Source organism: Ananas comosus, linkage group 24 (assembly GCF_001540865.1).
Source record: "Ananas comosus cultivar F153 linkage group 24, ASM154086v1, whole genome shotgun sequence".
NCBI classification, from domain to species: Eukaryota; Viridiplantae; Streptophyta; class Magnoliopsida; order Poales; family Bromeliaceae; genus Ananas; species Ananas comosus.
Window position 1 is genome coordinate 4,616,601 of NC_033644.1, and position 22,420 is coordinate 4,639,020.

The window sequence follows — 22,420 nt, forward strand, 5'->3', positions numbered from 1 at the left end:
AATGAAGAACCTGAGTTCAACATGAAATATAAAAAATAACTTGTTGGTTCAATTCGCCACGTCATCATAAACTAAGGAGCCACATCATCATAAAACAATGGAAAAAAAAAAAATCCTAAACTAAGGAGGAAGCGCCACGTCATCCCAAAATATTGGGATTAATAGATTTGTATAGATAGATGCATAGATAGATCATCATCATTATTATTAACCAACCAACATTTATTGAATAAAATAAAATATTACGGCATCCTCTCGGAGGTCCCCTTTCCCGTAAAAAACCCCCGCGAAAAGATCCAAACAATTCCTCGGATCGTCCGTCCCGTTCCTTGCAGAAGAACAAACTACACTCCAGAAAGTCAAAACCCCCAGACAACCGGCGATTCAGCCGGCGATGACTGCTTCCTATGCCGCCGTCTTTAAGCGGCCGCTCACCCCCTCTCCCTCCTCCTCCTCTTCCCTTCTCCCCACCACCTCCTCTCCTCTTTCCTCCTTCCTCCTCCGCGGAAGAAGTCCTCTCTCTTTCTCTCTCTAGGGTTTCTTCTCTCTCCCTCTCTCCCTCTCTCTCTCTAATGGTGCTCTTCGTTCTCTTCCAGGTCCCGCCTTTGTATCGTTTTCGGCGTCGTCTTCCTCACTCCCATGGCGTAGGTCCTCGCTTTGGTTTCGCTTTCTCTTCATTATCAGCCGTCGTTTTGACTTGCCGATCATCGTGAGATCATTTATAACTAAAATTTTGGTCTAACCAGCGCGGGGATTAGGGTTCTCCGCACGGAGATGCGTCGCGGCGAGTGCATCAGGATCTTTCGAGCAAGATCGCCTTGGAGACGATGCTTTTTTACGAGATCAGGTCATTCTTTGATGAGATCAAATAGTTCATTTCCTATTGTTTCTGTTCCTGATCATGCTCAAAGTTCATACCAATTTGTTATAATATGTCCAATCTTGTATAAAAATTTTGATCTTTTCTCTTATTGGCCTGTGTCTAGATTTGTCAATTGATCTTGGGGCTTAGAATATTTAAGATTTGACAAAATTTTCGGTGGGCGCTGAGTTGCTTTTTTTTCCTTTTTTTTTTTGTTTTTTCTAATATTTAGGAAGTTCAGGAAAGAAAAGTTGATCTTATGAAGATTCTCAAGGGAGCTAATTCCATTATTCCCCACATTGTGCTTGGGAGCACAGTGCTGGCTCTTGCTTACCCACCATCTTTCACGTGGTTCACAAACAGGTCACCTTTATTCTTCACGTTAATTGTCTGACAAATAATAATCTGTTTATCTTTCCTGTAAAGCTGTACTGTACTACCTGCATGTTTGGTGCCTACTTTGCAATGTCTATGACCAGAATATTCAAGTTCATATATCTTTATGTTAAGCTATTCTTAAATTATCAATTTTTTGGGTCGTCATAGATTTTCCAAGTTCATATATGCCGGCCAAAAACAGGTAGAATCTGTTTGTATTTAGTTATTTAAAGTGTGTTTTAAAACTTTTTTTTCGCCCATGGGCCTCCTAGGTGGCCCAATATTAAATGGGCTTTATCTGGGAGCCCGTACATATCTTACTACATGTGAGTTTAGTCCCACATTGGAAACTCAAGACATGTAGTAGCGCCTTTTATAATCCATCATCTTCAAGCTAGTTGCTTGGATGATAATGAGATTAGTGCCATCCACTAAACATGCGCGCCAGCACGAGCCGAGCAAGGCGGGTAGCGGCGCGTGCGGTCTTGGCTACCTACTTTGATTCACCTACACTTGAACTTTATCTTTTATTTTTATATTTTGGTTTACCTCGGTTTTCCTTAACTTAACCTCACTTGGGTGAGCCGTTGGAACCCTACCTCCCATTGGCTACTTACCACAACAGTTCTCATTGGCTGAACATGGCAGCAGTCCTTATTGGCTACTCTGGCGGCTCCTATCTATATATAGGAGAGAGTATAGAAAAAATTAAGATATTATTATTATTTTTGGGTGTACTTCATCTTCATCTTCTTTGACTGCTATTACTCTGAGCTTTACACATTTTATTCCTTTGCTTGCTGGGTTTCTGAAAGTCTACTTGGTTTGAGTTGTGCTACCCTGGAGACGTGCCAACGGGGTAGCCTGTGATCGTTGTATCACTAGAAGTGATTGTCGGAGCCTCACACATGGAAGGCCAATCTTGCTTCTTGGATAGTGTCTAGCACGCCTTGACTCACATGCCTTATCTGAACTTCTTATTCCTATATTATTTTGCCATTAATTCTTACATGCATTTCTCAAAACAGTAGTTTGAATATTTTTTCATTTTTTAATTAGTTTAAAAAGGGTTAATTTTTCAACTAAAAGAATGGACATATTTTTCCAACATTCTAGAAGCAAGATTTATTTCATCTTTCTATTCTTTTTGTACAGTAGTAAAGCATTATACTGCTATAGAATTATATTCTGTTGTTGTTGAATTGTTAGTCACCATTTGGTTGGGGGATTGGGGAGGGATAAGGGGTTATCCCCTTATCCCCCATCCCCAAATGACATTAAAAGGGGTGGGGATTGTTAACGGGGTGGGGTTAACAATCCCCACCCTCCCGGAATAGGGGTAGGAATAGCTTCCCACCCCTATTTAATTTTAAATTTAAATTTAAAATTTTAAAAATTTATTATTTGTAATCTTAAAATTAAAATTTATAATTTTAAATTCTAAATTTTAAATTTTAAAATTTAAATTTATCTTAAATTTAAAATTTAAAATTTAGACCTTTGAATTTTTGAATTTGAGATTTAAAAATTTAAATTTATATTTTGAATTTTTGAAATTTAAAAGTTAGTTATTTAAATTTATAAATTTAAATATAAAATTTTAAATTTTAAATTCAAATATAATATAAAGGGCAATATCATTATTTTCTATTTATAACTACCCACTATTTTTTCTTATTCCATATTATCTATCCAAACCCTATTTTTCTTATTTCCGGGACCAACTCAATTTTCATTCAAACACAAAATTGGTCTATTTCAGGCTTATACCTGAACTTATACCTATCCTTGGAGCATGTAGTTCTTTCTTACACTCGAACCAAACGAAGCCTTATAGTATCATTACTATTGCCATCTAGTACAGTGGAAGACTCTTTGTCACTATAGTTAACATAAACAATTTACTGTCATTTTACAAAACTATAGTGCAATCTTTTGACGTTATAGTACATTAATTGAAAATAGATTGTGAAACTTTATGGAGGACTTGTATTTGGCGAAGCTATTTACTTTTGATGGTCACAACTTTAAGAGGTGGCAGAACCAAATAAGGTTTCGGCTTACCACATTTGGCCTCGTTTCTACTATCTCGGATCTAGTTGAGAATAGCAATGGATCTGCACCTGAAGGTGCTATCCAACCAGCGGTCAGTAGACCTAATACTCGAAACCAAGCCTAGGTTGCATCTACTCCTGCTGCTGTGCACCTCCCCGTGACCTTGGAATGATCAACTATCATTGCTTAAGCCAAATTCTTAACACCCTATCTAACAAGCTATGTGACATCTTCTGTAGTGCAATAACACCTAGGAAACTTTGGACCTCTTTAGAAAAGAAGTATGGTCAAGTTGGCCCAACCCAGAAGAGATATCAAGCTTCAGATTTGATTGAGTTTAAGTTGGTAGATAGCAAACCTATGTCTGATCAACTTCATAATTTTGTGTATATAATTGAGCAGCTTACATCTAGTGGTGTAGATCCTGATGAGAGCTTTCTAGTTGCTACCCTTATAGATAAGTTGCCACCCTCTTGGTCCAATCATGCAAACAATCTTAACCACAAAGAGAGCTTTTCTAGAATTATGTCCTAAGATCCATTAGGATAGAGGAAACTAATCGAGCTAGGGTTAGAAAGCCTAGTGAGCCATCAACCCACGTCAACCTTATAGAGAACCCTATAACTAAGGAGCCTAGGAAATAGATTAGTGGATAGAGATTGTAGTCTTTTAGAAGTTGCGCACGCACAGTGATGTTTGTGATGGAAGTAAACTTAGTAGAGGTGAAAATAAGTATTTTGTGACTATTATAGATGATCCCTCTTAAGTATTGCTATGTTTACTTGATTAGGTCTAAAGATGAGGTATTAAGTAAATTCAAGGTTTATAAGGTTGAAGTAGAGAATCAGTTAGATAAGAAAATTAAAATTTTTAGATCTGACCAAGGTGGTGAATACACTTTCAAATGAGATGACTGCATTCTGTCAAGAATATGGAATGGTGCATCAAGTGTTTGCTCCTTATACACCTCAATCGAATGGAGTAGCTGAATCTAAGAATAGGACTTTGATGGATGTGGTGAACTTTATGATTATTAGTTCAGGTGTACTCGAAAACTTGTGTGGTGAAGCTTTAATTTCAGCATGCGTGATTCTAAACAGGATTTCCCACAAGAATTCTACTGTCTCTCCTTATGAGCTTTGGAAAGGTAGGAGGCCTAACCTTAGCTATTTTAGAGTGTGGGGGTGCCTAGCAAAAGTTAAGATACTCGAGAACAAGAAAAGGAAGATTGGACGTAAGATAGTAGATATAGTTTTTATAGGGTATGCATTCAATAGCAATGCCAATAGATTTTTAGTAGTGAGCTCAGAGATTAGTGAGATTTCAACACTATTATTGAGTCTAGAGATGTAGTATATTTTGAGGGTATTTTTACTTTTGGGACTAGAGTAGATAGACCTACTCCAGCTGAGCCAGTAGGTAGTTCTAGAAGACCTAGAATTAGTGACCCAATAGGAGAGGTTGAACCTAGGAGAAGTGTCCTAGAGTTGAGAAAACTTTTGGAGATGACTTTTATGCCATACTAGTAGAAGACACTCCATCTACCTATGACCAAGCTATGAAGTCTATGGATGCATCGTTTTGCAAAGAGGCAATTAATCTAGAATGCAGTCTATTCTATAGAATCATACTTTGGAGTTGATTGATTTACCACCAGGGTGTAACCCTGTAGGTTGTAGATGGATATGTAAGAAGAAATTGAGACTAGATAGTTCTGTAGAGAAGTATAAGGCTAGATTAGTAGCATAAGGCTTTGCCCAGAAGCCTGGCGTAGATTATTTTGATGTGTATGCACTTGTTGCTAGGATTATTTCTATTAGAGTGTTGATTTCCTTAGCTTCTGTCCATGATTTGATTGCTCATCAAGTGAATGGTAAAACAGCATTTCTGAATGGTGATTTAGATGAAGAGATCTATATGAAACAACCCAAAGGATTTCTATATGCCCGATGAATGTGTGTATTCCAAGGAATATAATGGGCAGATGGTGATTTTGTGTTTGTGTGATGATACTTTAATATTTGGTACCAATATGAATGTAATAAATGATGTGAAGAAGTTACTTAATGAAAACTTCGATATAAAAGGCCTTGGGTAAACAGATGTAATTCTCAATATGAAGATTATTAGAAAATTAAATGAAATTGTCATGAGCCAATCTCATTACAGTGAACAATTGCTAAAGAAGTTTGGATATTTTGATGTTAAACCTTTAGTACACCATATTACTCTAGTGTACACCTTAAGAAGAATAAAGGAGATCTAATAGGTCAGAATAGAGATGCACAGATTATAGGATCTTTAGGATATTTAGTAGACTATACTAGACCAAATTTGTCTTGTGCTGTGAACCGATTGAGAAGATATACCCATAATCCAAACAGAGAGCATTGGAATGCATTAGAAAAGAGTTTTGAGATACTTAAAGGGCACTGTTTCTTATGAATTGCAGTGATTTTTCTGCAGTATTAGAAGGCTATAGTGATGCTAATTGGATTAGTGATACAGATGATGTGAAGTCTACTACTGGATTTGTATTTCTCCTATGAGGAGCAGTTGTTTCTTGGAAGTCAACTAAACAATATTTGATTGTTAGGAGTATCATGGTATCTGAACTCATAGCTTTAGATAGAACTGTAGTAGAGGCTAGGTGGATTAATGAGTTTGTTTATAATTTGCCACTGATGGAGCGACCAATGGCACTAGTATGTATTCATTGTGATTGTAGATTTGCAATTGACAAATGTGTCCAAGAGAATGTAGAGACTAAAATGAATAGATTCATGAAAGTGAGACATAAGTTCATTCGACAGAATATAAAGGAGAATGTAATTGCATTGGAGTTTGTGAGATTTGTAAATAATTTGGCTGATCAACTTACTAAAGGATTATCGAGGACCGTGATCCTAGAATCGTCGAGGCGGATGGGGCTTAGCTCACAATTGAAGTTACCGACGATAGCAACCGAACCTTTTGTAGGTTCAGTGGGTAGAAACAAGTCGAACAGATAGCTGTGAGGAGCACTGACTTTATATCCTCATCTCTATGGCGATAATGCTCATATCTGCAAGTGAATAGGAAGGGCATTGGCGCTGAATGGTTCGAAGACCCATAAGGTAGGGTGTGACCTTGCAGACACCCTTTTAAGGACCTACTATGTGTGTGGAGCTGTGAGGCTGCGACTATGGGAAGAGGGCGGTTCCCTAAAACACACATGAAGCGATATCAGTGCATAGGCAGAGAACCTAGATGGCTCTAGGTTGTACTATGTGTGTAGTTTGTGGAAATCCAATTTACTGGCCTTGGTTCAAGGCGCAGTCCACCATTTTGCCCTCGGATGTATATAGACAAGCACTAAGTGAAGGTTCAAACCAAGGTTTAAAGTGCCGTGGCACGGGGGCGTGCCGTTACGTCCCTGGCACGGTACGGCACGGGCACGCTTGTGTGCCAACACGTGGCACGCTTCCGTGCTGATAGATACGCACGACCTCCTACTGGCACGCTTTGGTACGGATTTTTTTCAGTTTTTTTGATTCCAATAAACTCTTATAATGCTATTTTGAAAGATTTAAATAATTATGAATATTTGCTATATGTACTTTATTATACTCATCAATTAACATGCATGTGAGTTTTTTGTAAGTAAAGTATAACTATACCTGATGTAAAATAAAAATTAAAATACAATAATAAAATTCACAAGTATAATAATTATTTAAATTTACATCTTTACATAAAGGATGACTGCTTAATTCTACATAGATTGTCGCGCTTGATCATAGGGCATATTGTCATCTGCAGATACAAGATTTATTTGACAATGTTGATATAAGTATTACTGGTATTGTGAGAAAGTCATATATTCCCGATATATGTCATCGTATTGTCGGAGATAACCTGCATATGCAATTGGATCGTGAATATAATGGACAACAATTATCTGTGGCATATAGACTGAAGCATCATAAGGATATGGATTGTATAGAATAGAAAAACCATAATGTGGATATGCATGAGTGGACGAAGATTCGCCGTATGAGCTTTCACTATGTAATGGGATGGATTGGGATTCACTCTGAGTGCCATAAATTGATGAATCATAATCAAATATCCCTCCATATAGGCCATGTCGATATGAGGGATGCGATGATATTGAAATACTATCAAATTGTGTGTAAAGTATCATCCCTTCGTGGATGTCTAGTTGATATTACCTCTAAACCTTCTCTCATCTCCCCATAATCTTATTGTGAGGACCTCTTTATCTTTTTGACGGTCATATACCACTCCAGATGTTTGGCATGGTCGAGACCCATGATCAGCATCTTGAGTGGCATGTGTGAAGTTTTGCTCTTCAGTAAATATAAAACCACGACCACCCCCACTCTCCTATTGTGGGGGTGGAATGAAGTCGCCACCATCCTCACTGCTATCAGTGGTATCATCATCATCACTACATTCATCTTTAGATTGTGATAATCCAGAATCTGCTGGTGTCGATGTATCACTATCATTATCTTGTGGGAGTGCATCAGCTGCATCTAATGGATCCATCGATGTCATACTTTTTTAACTCTTACCACTTCGGACTGTCGTTGAAGGCCTCTTTGCGGTATAAGATGTTTTCTCCTTTCCAGATTGATTCTAAGTATGACGTGAACGACCATATCCAGGTCCTTGCATAAGACGTTTGAATTCTGCATCAGAGTCATGTGCAGGATTTTGGGATTCTTCGTCCAAAGCTGTTTGTTCTTGCACGTTACCTTGAGACCTTCCTGATGCAGGACAAATTAAGAAAACCCTAATCTACCTTGCAAGTGATGAGCCCAAAATCAATTTAAAACCAAATTTAGAATTTTCTAAAAATTTTAGATTAATTTTCGGATTTTTTTAAAATTTTTTAAAAAGATTTTAATGAATTTTAAATTAATTTTTGTAATTTAAAAAAAAGGGAAAAAAATTCAAAAGTAGTACGACTTTAAGAAAAGATTTCGATTATTTTTTTTTTTTGTAATTTTTTGTTTTAAAATAGCTAATAATAAAGAAAAACAAATTTAGAAGAAATAGAAAGAAATAGATGAAAGAGAAAAGATGAGGAAGGAGAAGCTAGAATCTTTTTAGGAAGAAGAATTTTGTCGGCGCACATGACAAGAGAGAGGAAAGGAAGAAGATACCACGACCGTAGTCAAATCATAAATATCAAACTAATTTTCATAACTTGTTCCCAAATTACAAATTATAGGCTATATTTATAACCTTCCAACCGTAATCCTAATCTAATTCAAATCCCAAGATTTCAGGGATATTTTCCTAATTCGAGTATTTCTAAAAAATCTAAACCATATCCTAATTTTTAGGGATTTATTCCATATGATAAATCCTAAAAATCTTCACAAAAACGACTAAAACAAATTAACAAGTAAAATAATTCCGAAAATTAGAAAAAAGTTTAAAACCTAAACGAATCAATCCTATCCGCACCCGATTCTGCATCACTTTCTATGTTCTCGTCAGCCCATCTTTCAACATTACTAATTCCTGCTTCATCAGCAATTATTCTGAATGGTCGTGGTGGATCTCCAGGCTCATCGAGTAATGGGTCCTCTGGATTATCTCTATTTTGTAGCCAATCAAGTATGGGGTCTGATTTATCATTGATAAAACTTACATCCAAGGGATCATAAGTTTTTAATTCCTTTTCTTTATCATACTCCTCTTGCATGCATCTTAAACAGAGCCTCATATTATAGTGGACATAAACTAGCTTCTCTAATCGAGCGTACGATAATCGGTTACGCACTTTGGTATATATCAATGCGAACGTGCTCCAGTTGCGTTCACATCCACTAGACGTTGTTTGAGATAAGACACGCACAACAATCTTATTTAAATGCTTTGCTGATCCACCATATTGTAGCCACCACTCAGCTGTACAATTAAAAGTTAAAAATATGTCAAATAAGATTTATCATTAGCTGTAAACTGTCCAAATTATGGAGTTACTTACTGGGATCGGTATTGTCTTTCGTTAATTGCACCCGCTTCACCAAAAGTTTCAGAGGATTCACGAAATATTTTTCCCTTTATTATGATAGTATAATAATTAGAAATCAGAATATTAACACCTAGCAAATTAATAATACATTGAAAACATATTATACCTTACTTATGGCAAGAGCAACATGTGTTGGATCCCTCTCCAATCTATTGATAACGTCTCGTAATGCCTTAAACAGTTCATCATCAAACCCAAGATTATAACGATGATGGTACGACGGATTAAGATAATAACCTATTATTAAGAAAGAAATCATTCCATTAACAATACAAGACTACTAATGAACAATCAGTAATAAATAGTTTTGTTATAATTTATCTAACTTACCTGCTAAGTGTAGATCCCGGCTCATCTGGATGTCCCAACGTCTGTCAATAATTTTTAGAAAAGATTGGCACCGTAGTGGATTATTTTTTTTAATATTATCTTTAGCCATCCTCAGTTTGTAATAGACATCCTATTTGAGGTATTTTTTCCTGATCTACTAAACGGAGGACCACATATAGCGGCTCCACAATATCAACAATCTCTTTCATATTATCCCAAAACTTGACAGACAGAATTATTTGCTCAATCGATTTTCCATCCGCCGTGGAGGCATAACGAGATGTTTGCCAATCATCTGATGCAGACATGGACTTTAATCCATTTTTATTTTGAAGGATACTGTTTAGAGCAATCAAATTTGTGGCAAATCGTGTGATACCAAGACGTACGAGTTCTCGTCTTTTGAATTTCACCATTAAAGCATGGACCCAAAGATGATTATACAAATACTTAGATACACGTTTTGCAGTATCTACAATTTTTTTAACCCGATTTTTCTCACCGAAGTCAGACATCATTAGGTTGATGCAATGCGCTGCACAAGGAGTCCAAAATAAATGTGGATGCCTTTGCATTAATAGTTTGCCAGCTTTTTTGAAATTTGCACTATTGTCTGATACAACTTGTACCACACATTTCTCACCGATCTCACCTAAAACTTGTTCCAATAATGCATATATATAATCAGCATCTTCAAATCAACCGGTCATATCGACTGATTTGTGGAAGACCACCCTGCCATTACAATAAATTAAAAAATTTATAATGCTCATTTTTGTCGGTCCTGTCCAACTATCACACATCAAAGTAACACCATACGTCTCCCACTGTTGTTTGAAGTTTTTTACCCATGCATGAATATCATTGACCTCCGCGTCAAGGTATTTGCCAAAAATCTCATACGGCATTGGGGGTTCAACTCCTGGATCCTCCTTTTGTATGGTAGGGATCATTGATCTATAATATGGAGTACTTACTGCATGGGAAGGAATATGACTGAAGTGAAAAAATTTTGCTATTGCTCGACCAATTTTGCTTTTATTATCTTTTTTTAGCATACTATCTATGCGCTGCTGTTGAGCATCTGGGTCAGGAAATGCCATTGAGTCTATATCTATATATTTGGATGTCTTTCATTTTTTTCCTTTTGGTCCTTTTTTTAAATCTATCGAACATGCGGCTAACAGAACCACTTCGAGCTAAACCAAATGGTGCAGAGCCAGATCCAGACCCAGACCTACCACCAGTATCAAACTGAGAGCGTCCAAATTGTGCTCTATGTCGTTGGACTTCATTTTGCTGCCATCTTTCTTGTACAGATGCTTTTATCGCAGCTCTAGTATCAGCATCTAATTCATCACTTATACCTTCATATGGGTTAGTAGGGGGATATTCATCCGCTCGTTTATCTAGTTCATCTCGATTGTCCCTTGCTTTCTTTTTTGCTATTTTTGAAGATTCTAATTCAATTTTCATTGCATGTCTTATTTCCTGAGGGACTTTAGGGCAGTTCGATACTTCAGAAAAACCCCCAGTGATATGTTTTTTTAGGCGAGTGACACCTCCGTCCATTCTGACCATATTACAGTAATTGCACTTCCAATAAAATCTATTTCCATCAATCATTTGTCCATGTTGCCAATCATTATCTTCTGTTCTTTAGGTGACATTATGATCTATAATTACTGACATATAGACAACTCAAATAAATTCTATTCCAGAAAAATAAAAAAAAGAACGACATGATGAAAAAAGAATCATATGTATCAAATTAGAAATTTTTTATTTTTATTTTTTTATTTTAAAAAATTATAACAGATAAAATTATAGAAAATTTTATTTTTTTATAATTTTTTTCAAAATCTATATATTGATTCGATTAGAAAGCATATAATGAGTAGAACAATCAAAATAGAATCGCAATTACATTCATAATTTTTCTTTTTTATTCTTTAAAAAATATTTGATCAAAATTCTAAGAAAATAAATTTTGAAAAAATTCTTCAAAAATATGTTAGAAACTTAGAATTGATTAACTTTTAAAATTCTTTTTATTTTTTTCCTTTCTTTTATTCGAATTTTAATAATTTATAAAATATAATGTTAAAGTCATAAAGAAATAGTTTTCTGGAAATTTATATTAGTTTTTAAAATTATTGCATGTTATAATTTTTAAAATACAAAGACATCTTTTTTTTCTTTTTTTGATCATATTACTATCTTTCTTTTATAAGATACAAAAAAATAATTTTTAAATTTAACTTACAAATTTTTATTTAAAATTTGTTTAAAAAATACTTTATTATTAAATTTTTTAGAAAACTTATTAGATCATCAAAAAATAGTAATAAATTAAATAACAAATTAATTAAATAAACTTAAGTATCAATTGATTTAATTTAGCTTCTGATTTGATCAATATTTTAAATCTTCTAATGCAAAAATAAAATTTTAAGATTGATGTACCTCAATGTTTGTTTACCTTGATTCGCCAAAAGTTTCGCGATGCGAAAAAGTTTGATAACATAATTTGTGAAAAGAAAATAAATGTTTGTGGTGGATCGAATATATCAATAAAAATTAAGTCCTATATTTATAAATAAAAAAGTTAAATTATAATTTTTTTGACTTACCTAATAAGCAAATCTGCGATATACAACATCTTTGCCTTCTTTAAATAATTTTAGAAAGATAAACCGGCACTGAGAAGAAAAAAAAGACAGAGAGTAGAGGAGAGGATAACCGAGAAAGAGAGGGGGAAGTTGCCTTAAGTAGACGAGGGGGGGAGGGGAAACATGGCAAAAAAAAAAGCATCCACAGTCAAAAGAAAACCACCAAATGCAAAAAGACAAAAAAAAATAAGCAAAGAGCAAAAGAAAAAAAGAAGCATAAGAAGGAAAAGACGAGGGAGGGAGGGTGATCATGAAAAAAAAAAAGCATCGCTGATTCCCTGGCCTTCGGGTTACCCAAAGGCTAAACCCCCCTCCAATAACAGCCTTCGGGTTACCCAAAGGCCAAACCCCCCTCCAATAAAAAGACAAAACCCAAAAAGCATCCACAGTGCAAAAGAAAATCACCAAATGCAAAAAGACAAAACAAAAAAAAAACCAAAAAGCAAAAGAAAAAAAAAAAGCATCCCTGCGGCATGGCACAGTGCCACGGCACCCTCAAGCGTGCCGCTTTGTCTCGTGCGGCACGCCCGGGGGTGCCGTGGCACGGGGGGGTGCAAGACCCCCCCTGTAACGTGCCCCTTCCTTGGGGGCACGGTACGTGCCACACCTGCAAGGTGCGGCACGGCCGATACTTAAATCCTTGGTTCAAACCCAAAAAGTATCTTCGCTGAATACGTGGTGTAAGAGATGCAGCATCTTTTTAAGTTTTTTTGTATTTTGATTTTAACTATTTTCTTTGTATAACGTTTTAAATCATGTGGGGGAATGTTAGCATTTATTTATTTATTTAAAGTGTGATTTAAAACTCTATTTTGGCCCATAGGCCTCCTGGGTTGCCCCAACTTCAAATAGGCTTTACCTGGGAGCCCATGCATATCTTACTATATGTGAGTTCAGTCCTACATTGGAAACTTTAGACATGTAGTAGTGCCTTTTATAATCCATCATCTTCATACTAGTTGCTTGGGTGATAATAGGAGTAATGCCATCCACCAAACACATGCACGCGTGCACGGTATGAGCACGAGCCAAGTCGGGTCAGGCGGGTACCCAATACCCAAGGTAGAGAAAGAAAAGGGATAGGGCCCTAGGCCCATTGGAAGATGAGCCCATCTTTTTAAAGAAATATTTTTTAAAATCTTAAAACTTTATAAAATTTAAAATTATTTTAAAATTTTCTTACTATATAAATATTTTAAGAAATTTTATTTTTTTATTTAACATAATTTTATTTTTTTACAAATTTTAAATATTTTTAACAAATTTTAAAACTTAAAGGGCCGGCCCGGCCCTTACTGTCCGGGCCTGAGCGCCGTGTTGGGCCGGGCATCCGTGAAATTCGGCCCGACTCGGCATGGCCTGGATTTTATCGAGGCCAGGCCGGCTGACCTTTGGCACGGTTCGGCCTGGGTGAATGTGGGCCGTGCCGGCCCGGCACGACCCACATAACACAACTACTTATCTGCATATAGGATAGAGTACAGAAGAGGTTAAGGCATTATTATTACTTTTGACTGCACTTCATCTTCGTCCTATTCTTCTTCGACTGCTATTACTCTGAGCTTTCCATATTTTATCCCTCTACTCACTGGATCTCTGAAAGCCTACTTGGTTCGAGTTGTGCTACCGTGGAGATGTGTCAATAGGGTAGCTGGTGGTCGTTGTATCGTTAGAAGTGATCATTGGAGCCTTACATGTGGAGGGGCAATCTTGCTTCTTAGATAGTGCCTAGCACACCTCGACCCATAGGCCTCATCTGAACTTCTTAGTCCTATATTATTTTGCCATTAATTCGTACATGCATTTTTCAAGGTAGTAGTTTAAATATTTTTTATTTTTCAATTAGTTTAAAAAGGGTTAATTTTTCTGCTAAAAGAATAGACAGATTTTTCCAATAGAATCAACTTCAACGTTAGTCCTTGTGAATGCGAACGCAAGCTTGGATCGTTGCGCTGTTTTTTGGTCGCACCAAAGTGGATTGCTAGTCTTCTTTTTGGTTTGGTTGGCTCCCTTACATAATGATGGATCGAGGCACTCTCTGTAGACTGATTAGTGAAAGTATACCTCACATTCAGACTTCAAGCTAAGGGGACGAATCCCAACTCTTGAAGTACTTTGCCACCTCCTCAGCAGTACCGCTTTCAAGCGGTATGCGAAACTGAAGTCGGGCTCTATTCTGGATTGGCGTGATATGTTGCACAGAAATAGATATGGATACCACAAAATACGGACAATACGGCTATGGATATGACAATACCACAATACAACAAATTCTAAAACTATAGGATACGATATATTGGGATTACGGTAACAAAATATTATATTAAAAGGCTAACTTATAGAAAACTTTCCTGTCAATATCTGCTTTTTCACTTTTCCCCCGTCATTTAAAAACCTACACTTTGCCTTCTTGAAAAATAAAAAATGTTCGCAGAAGGGTACGCGGTGACAAAATGACCAAATTGCCCTTTATCTTTTTGGAGCTGGGTGTGGATCGGGAGGTGGCTAGGGCGAGGGTGAGGTGGCGGAGGTGGGTGAGGGCGTGCGTGTGGGCATGGACAAAGGGGTAGGCGAGGGCAAGGCGGCGGAGGGCGAGGTGGCACGGTGGAGGTTGGTAAGGAAGGATGTGGGTTTCGGGAGTATTTTGGGTATAAAAAAAGATATAAACAGAACCCTAATGGAACATTGACTGCAGGGGCCAAAGTGAATTCTTTTCATTTTTCAAGGAGGCAAAGTGTAGGTTTTTGAATGATAGGGGGGAAAGTGAAAAAGTGGGTATTAACAGGGGGGTTTTCTATAATTTAGCCTATTAAAAATATATATGCTAATTATATATATTATGATATATTAATAATAGTTCTCATGTGTTACGACATATTTAGTATTAATACTCTATATTAGGAAACTGTATGTTACTATCATATTTGCAGAAACTGTAGCTAATATCAAATATGCACGTCCTAGACTTCTATAACTACACACACTATACTATGTCATTGATAGAAACTAAACCATAACATTGACAGGAACTAAACCAAACATCTTCACATTAGGAGGGATCTATATCAATTCAATCACATTTTGCTTATGGACTTCCTAATACTTTTTTCTTTTGCGGTCTAATTTTTGGAAATTACTCAAATGCCTGGTCAGGCTTTGCCAATCTGGCATGGTAGTCATTGATCGTCCTGTAATTGTTCATTGTTAAATGAAAGCAGTGCAATACAGGCCCTCTCTTTCATAGAGGGAATGCCCCTACTAGCAGTGTTGTTGTTCGCTGTGTATTTTGATTTAAATTTCTCGTTTAATTACTGAAGAAGAAGTCAGTTTCTCAGCCTCAGGCATTAAGTACCCTAAAATAGTGTATGGTTATTTAGTTGCGTCCATATATGTGTCTCAAGGAAATATTGCATCAGGAAAAGGAAAAGTGAATGTAAGGTTTCTACGTCGGAACCTACAACTATAACCCAAGTAAGTAGGTAACCTACTATATTTAGAAGCCAATGGCATGCTGAGTAATGTTGAATTGTATTCAATATGGCAATATTTTGTGTTTGTACGAAAGAATCTCGAAGAAGTGGTTGTTACGTCTATGTTGAGTAACCAATATGATATTGGAAGGGGCCTAAGATAACTATGAACAAGATCCTTTCTTCACTGTAAAGAAACAATATTCACTTGTAAGGCCGATTGTTTTCTGCCTTGATCTTATGTTTTTATTACTATGATAAATCTTGAGAAAAGGCTTTTTACAATGAAAAGTACAAATGACTACTTGATACCTAAAAGCTTACTTGTGGAGCATGGAGCTTTCTACTGTATCCTTTAAAGAATTAAACTCGAGGAGTTATTCGATGTTTGAAGTTCAATTTGACAACGACCCCCTTAGTTATTGACTTTTTCTTCTGAACAATTCGCTTGCAACCTTTTGGATCGACCGCACAAATTGTTAGGCATCATCAAATTGGATTTAATGACAATTCCAATCTAACATCCTAAAAAGGAATGGTGATAAGATATTTCTTGTTATGTCTATGCTAAATAGCTGATGTGACCGGACTTCTTTAGTTTGTGAATATGATGCTTGAGATATCTGTATATAGTAAGCCATACATTCATCTACACCTACATCTAATGCAGTTTTGTTGTACAATATAATTCTTTATTTTACCTCACTAATGCTTGTCTGGTTCGGTTGTGCTTTTCGTGTTAGCGGCAGCCCCTTCTAGTATAGCTTGCAAAACCATAGTCTCTATTGCAGTTGGAACTGAAATGAAATTATGAGCCCCAAAGGTAGAAGCTTCTGCTTCTGTTGTAGAGAGAATCTATTAGAGGAATTTTGATGTAGTGCTTCTTTATAGCAGTGCTCAGCCAGCTCAATTGAACAGCACTACATCATAAACAAGGTCAAATAGGCCTAAATGCATGAACACATACTACTTTTTTCATGGTATATTATTCAGGTGCTGTTCAGATCAGGGAGTGAGAAAAATCATAATTGCATCATGGCCAACTGATCTTGAAATCTCACTTCATCATCAATACCATCACCATTCAATATCTATTGAAGCCACACTTTTCGGGTTGACATTGGGCTAATCCTTGCTTAGTTTGTATCTTTTGCATCTCTTTGTAGGCTACATTCAATCATTGTATCATCGCAAGTATCTGTTTGCCACCTACCTTCTAATTTTCGATGTTCCCAAATATAAGCAGGAGATAGAGGCTCATCCAGATTAACTAGTTAACATTTTTGTTTGTTATTCAAATTATGAAATTACTTAGAAAATGTTGATAAAAATGATGTTGGAAGAATTCTTCTAAATCAAAAGGAAAATAAGTGCTACTATTAGAAAGCTTCATAATGTAAGTGGTGTGATGCTATATCAGATGGTCACATGATATGTGGTAGTCTTACTGACTTTGCATCCTATTTGTACTTAATTTTGTACCAAAATGTTATCAGATACTATGCGCCAGCACTGGGATTCTTGATGTTTGCTGTTGGTGTCAATTCAAGCCCTAAGGATTTCATTGAAGCAATTCGAAGACCAGATGCAATTGCCGCTGGATATGTTGGCCAATTTGTAATCAAGCCTTTGCTTGGGTTCCTTTTTGGCACCATTGCAGTTTCAACTTTTAACCTCCCTACATCTTTAGGTAAGAAGATAAGCGTCTTTTATTTTTCTTTCGGTTTTGGGGTTTGGGGGTGGTGGGGGTGGGGTGAGGGGAGTTTGTGGGAGAGTGTAAAATGCAGAAATCCCTAATAAATGTATTGCACTTTTGTTAGCCCGTTGGTTTTTAAGCTGTTATCACTTTGTGTCCTTTTGTCAATCATCTGTCAGGTGGTTGGTAGAAAGTATGATAAAATATATGGTGAAAATATTGATATGCCAAAGTTGCCCTTCTTCGCTTATCTCTTTCCTTTTCTTTTCTTCCTGTATCTGATTTCATCCAAAGTCAAAATCATGGGGAGGAGGAGAAAAGTTGGAGTCAATGGTGGTGGAGGTGAAGAATAAGGCAGAGGAGAAGCTGGCTATGATGGAGTAGAGAGGGTTAGTGGAGGAAGAGGACGAAGAGAAGGTTGTTTTAACGGAGGAGAAAGAAAGGGAGGCAGAGAGAGATCGTGGAGGTGGAGGAGCAAGTGATTCGTGGAGGGACTGCAACTGCTTGAAAGTGATTACTTGTAGATTGAGGAATAATATATAAGCTTTGAAGTTCAGGGGGCAAAATGAGAATCTCAATAATGTTTGTTGTTTTCTACATTTTAGCCTTCTACTTGTAACATTTCTTATCAATATTGGAAAGACAATCTGTTTAATTTCAACCAGTGCTTCTCATTAGTTTTTTTGGTAAATTACTTCCATTTTAGGTGCGGGAATCATGTTAGTCTCATGTGTTAGTGGAGCACAGCTTTCAAACTATGCAACTTATTTGACAGACCCTCCTTTGGCCCCACTAAGCATTATGATGACATCATTGTCTACTGCAACAGCTGTTTTTGTTACACCAACATTATCTTTCTTGCTTATTGGCAAGAAGTTGCCTGTAGATGTAAAAGGGATGATGTCCAGTATAATGCAGATTGTAGTTGCACCTATTGCAGCTGGATTGCTTTTAAACAGGTAAAATACTTCCAAGTTGCAACAAATAATTTGTCAATCTTTTCAGTTTTTGGGTTGTATTATTTTCCAATTTTTGCTGTTATTACTAGATAATTATGGGGCTTTTGCATATATATCCCTGCAAATCATCTATTTTCTACATATCCCTGTGAAAGCTTGATTTTCACATGTACCACCAGAATACAGCAATGCAGGGGTGTCATCCAATTAGTGAGAGAGATTGTTTTAGCACTAGGAAAAAGTCTATTGAAAAGGAGAATTTCCACAAATATAAGGGTATGCATATGTGAGAAGTATACTTTTTGAGGGCATATGTGAAAATTCACATTTATAGGTGTATTCATATATTTCTAAATAGACTACTTTGCAGAGGAATTATTGTACATGGCAGTTCAGTGGATTTGAATGCTATAACTTTTTCATTTGGGAATTATCAGACATGCCAGGTCAGTGGGATTTGGATGCTATAACTAGCTCATCTTGATTTTTTTCTCTACTAGTCAAAATGATACAGTTGAAGGGATCTTTTTGTTACATATCTTACCTTTTCTTAGGTCTATTGAAAGAGTTTGTGATTTGTTCGTCTATGTGCCTGATTTCTCAATTCGCAGCATCTGACTTCTTGTTTTGTTTGGTCATATATTTTTCATTTTGTACTAATCTTCCTCTTCTTGGTATGCTATGAAGGTCTCTTCCTAGTCTTTGTGCTGCTATTCAGCCTTTTCTTCCTCCACTGTCAGTGTTTGTGACTGCGTTATGTGTTGGTGCACCACTGGCAATAAATATCAAAGCCATTATGTCGCCTTTTGGAATAGCTATTGTGCTGCTGCTTCTCGGATTCCATTCAGCTGCTTTTATTGCTGGTTACATTCTTACTGGTCTATGCTTTCATAAGGTAGCTGATGTGAAAGCACTGCAAAGAACCATGTGTTTTGAAACAGGTTTCCTTCTCTGTCTATGTTAGGTTAAACCCTTTTAGAGTTAAAGTAACAAATTTTGTTCTTGAAGTTCAAACCTGCAAACAATTTCAACTTTCAATTTAGCCGTCAAAGTATGTCCTATGCAACAATTAAGTTTCTTCTTTCGTCTATCATTTGAAAAAAATGCCATGTCACAGTCATTATTATCTCTGCCATTAGTTTTTGGAGCTATGAAGACTTTGGCATTTCTTGCAGATGGTAGATTAAATTCCTGATGCAACAAATTTCAGGGATTAAGGCGTAGATTTGTACTGTTGTAACTAAAAGAACTTTTATGCTTTGGAAGGCCCAAAAAATCCAAAAGCGGTGCTTTTAGCCACTGCATTATAAAACTAGGCCTAAATTGTGGAAATAAAATTTCAAAGAAATAATTGACATGGGACAAAAATCACGAAACTCCAGAAATTTGTGCAAATCCTATCTTTTATGATAATCTATTATTCTATTTATCTGTTGCAACTAACTCAGTTTTTTTTTTTTTTTTTTTTTTTTTTTTTTTTTTTTTTTTTTTTTTTTTTTTTTCTGTTGTCCTTTTTTCCCTTTTTCTTCCTCAGGGATGCAAAGCAGCCTTCTGGCTCTTGCTCTAGCAAACAAATTCTTCCAAGATCCTCTTGTGGGCGTGCCTCCTGCCATCTCTGTATGTCAGTTGTTCCCGTTGTCCCTTATGCTGTAGTAATCGAATGAATATCCGTTAAATTCCAACAACAAACCTTAATGATACTATGTAATTTTTGTCAATTGTAATCATTTTCTTTATTGCACACAGAAGATGTTAAGCAATGGTAGGAACTAGAAACTAATACAGCTTAACAAGGCTTGAGGTGTAGTAGCCTTGTAAAGTGAAATAGGCTTTGTAAGATTGATTTATATTTCTTCTATGTTCTGACCTGCATTCAAAGGTGACTTTTCTTAGTTCTCAAAGCTATGTTGAAATTAAAAAACAACTATTTGTGACTGTCATCTATCACTGTGATGCCTTAAATTTGGTACAGATCATTCTTTTACTTTCAAGTCCTTCAAGTGAAAAATTTTTGACAATTTTTGCAATTGGAGCTTACTTGTCTAAAGTAGCATTCTGTGAATATAACTGTCATGGGTTTAATAGTCTAGATGAGATGGTGATCATCTAGTTTTAGTTTCAGAGTTTCATAATTATAATAGTAACACCATTTTCAGGTGGGTTCACGTGATTGAAAGTTTCTTTTTAGACAATAAAGAGAGGATTATTTGTAGGCTCTAAATATGATTTCACTCTTACATCTTTCTGCATAACTAATGGTTGAATGAATAATTCAAGCATTATGAGATGACTATTCGGTCACTATTTTGGTCAAATAACAATTGTTGTTACACTTCCATGTATTTATTTTTAATGTGCATATGATACGATTAATTTACTCTTGCTGCATTTATCCTGGAAATTGTTCATTTTACCTGCCTAAGTCTGTAAATAGTTTTCCTCATGTTATTTTTCTGATTTGTATGCCCAATATGATCATGTGGCTTTATTTCAGCACTTTTTATTTCAATGGGAACAAGCCTATTGGCAGTTTTGTTCAGCAATAAAGAGAGCACTCATTTTAGGTTTAGCTGTAGTGTCTTGGGTTGTGGCAAACATATTAGGTGGCAAATATGGCCACATGAGGGATTTAAATGTTCAAATTGGCCATTGATTAGTTAAAAAAAAAATTATATATTATTACCGTCACTATGTGAAGGTAAAAAAAATATATCATTACCGTCACTAGGTGAAGGTGATTTTTACCTAGTTAACTGAAAAAAGATTCTTACTAAAATGCAGAATATGTAATTCTTCATTTTATAATCATTTTTCTGCTATAAATTTATGTTTGATAACTTGTAAATGATTAGTAGTATATAGTATAGTAAATATAATTAGGAAAAAGAATTACACTACAAAGAAAAAGAGAGTACTTTGTTGTGGCAAGCTTTTGAAATGCAAGCTTTGAAACCAGTAGATCTTGTCCAAAAGTTGTCCTATCAAGTTATGTGAAGTTTGGTTTCAAATTACGCGTAGTTTGGTTACATGACACCTCTTTATCATCTTTCATGGTGCATATTGGAACCGCTTTTGTGGCTATTTTTGTTTCATTTTCATAGAGCACATTTTGTTGGTGAACTAATTTTGTTGGATGCCTGCTAGAACTAAAATCTTATACTCCAGGTTTTATGGTTGGTTACTTGGCTTTGCAGGTTGTGTTGATGTCTCTAATGGCATTTGGCCTTGTGATGATATGGTCCAAGAAGAAAGATGAGTTGCCGTCTGATTAGGCCTTACTCTGTTAAACAAAGATATGAACATCTCTTCATGCAATTCAGTCGGTTGGACAGCTCGAATAACAGCACTACCTAATCCATACTGAGCATAAAGATGGTTTTCTTGTCGGCAACTGATCTCTACTGGCTCGAAGACAGCACATGGAACTTGTCAAAACGACCATTCTTGGAGAGGGTTTCATTGGATCCTCTTATTATTATTATTATTATTATTATTATTATTATTGAATCAAATAGTAATACTATAGAGGATCTGTCATGAGATCCTTTTCTTCTTAGAAATATATATTTAGGGACGAGGTTGCTCTATTATTTTCTTACAAGCTAGGCTATACTGTTTTTAACTGGTTAACAATAGCTATGTATCTCTCGTGGGGCTATTTGTACCTGAATCTCTGTAAAAGTATACCTGGATGTCTGTAAATTCTGAAACAAAAAAAATCATGTCTTGGAGGGTAATATGGATTCTAGTTGCTGTATTCCTCATAGATACTTTACAACTTATCCTTCATTTCACGTATCTGTTTGAGTTTGTCCTAGAGTCTGTCCATGGCTGTTGCTTTCTTGGAACAGGATTTGTTGTTCAAGCAACACCATGTGATTTATACTATTATGCTTCCATCTCAGTTTACTTGCCACGCACTTCGTTGCTTAGACATCCGCTG

General features: G+C 36.1%; 1 protein-coding gene across 5 annotated transcripts; it reads left to right on the plus strand.

The window, feature by feature from the left end:
* Positions 253-22,243, plus strand: LOC109728643 (probable sodium/metabolite cotransporter BASS5, chloroplastic). Of its 5 annotated transcripts, none has more exons than XM_020259106.1 (9): positions 253-512; positions 597-644; positions 747-847; positions 1,104-1,225; positions 17,319-17,512; positions 18,225-18,477; positions 19,165-19,418; positions 20,012-20,094; positions 21,672-22,243. In XM_020259106.1, the coding sequence occupies exons 1-9, from the start codon at positions 395-397 to the stop codon at positions 21,747-21,749; spliced, it is 1,251 nt and encodes a 416-aa protein (XP_020114695.1). In that variant the 5' UTR covers positions 253-394; the 3' UTR covers positions 21,750-22,243. The 5 variants fall into 5 exon arrangements, with proteins under 5 accessions (XP_020114695.1, XP_020114692.1, XP_020114694.1 ...); XM_020259105.1 differs by having other exon boundaries at positions 254-512; positions 597-648; positions 1,095-1,225; XM_020259104.1 differs by having other exon boundaries at positions 254-512; positions 1,095-1,225.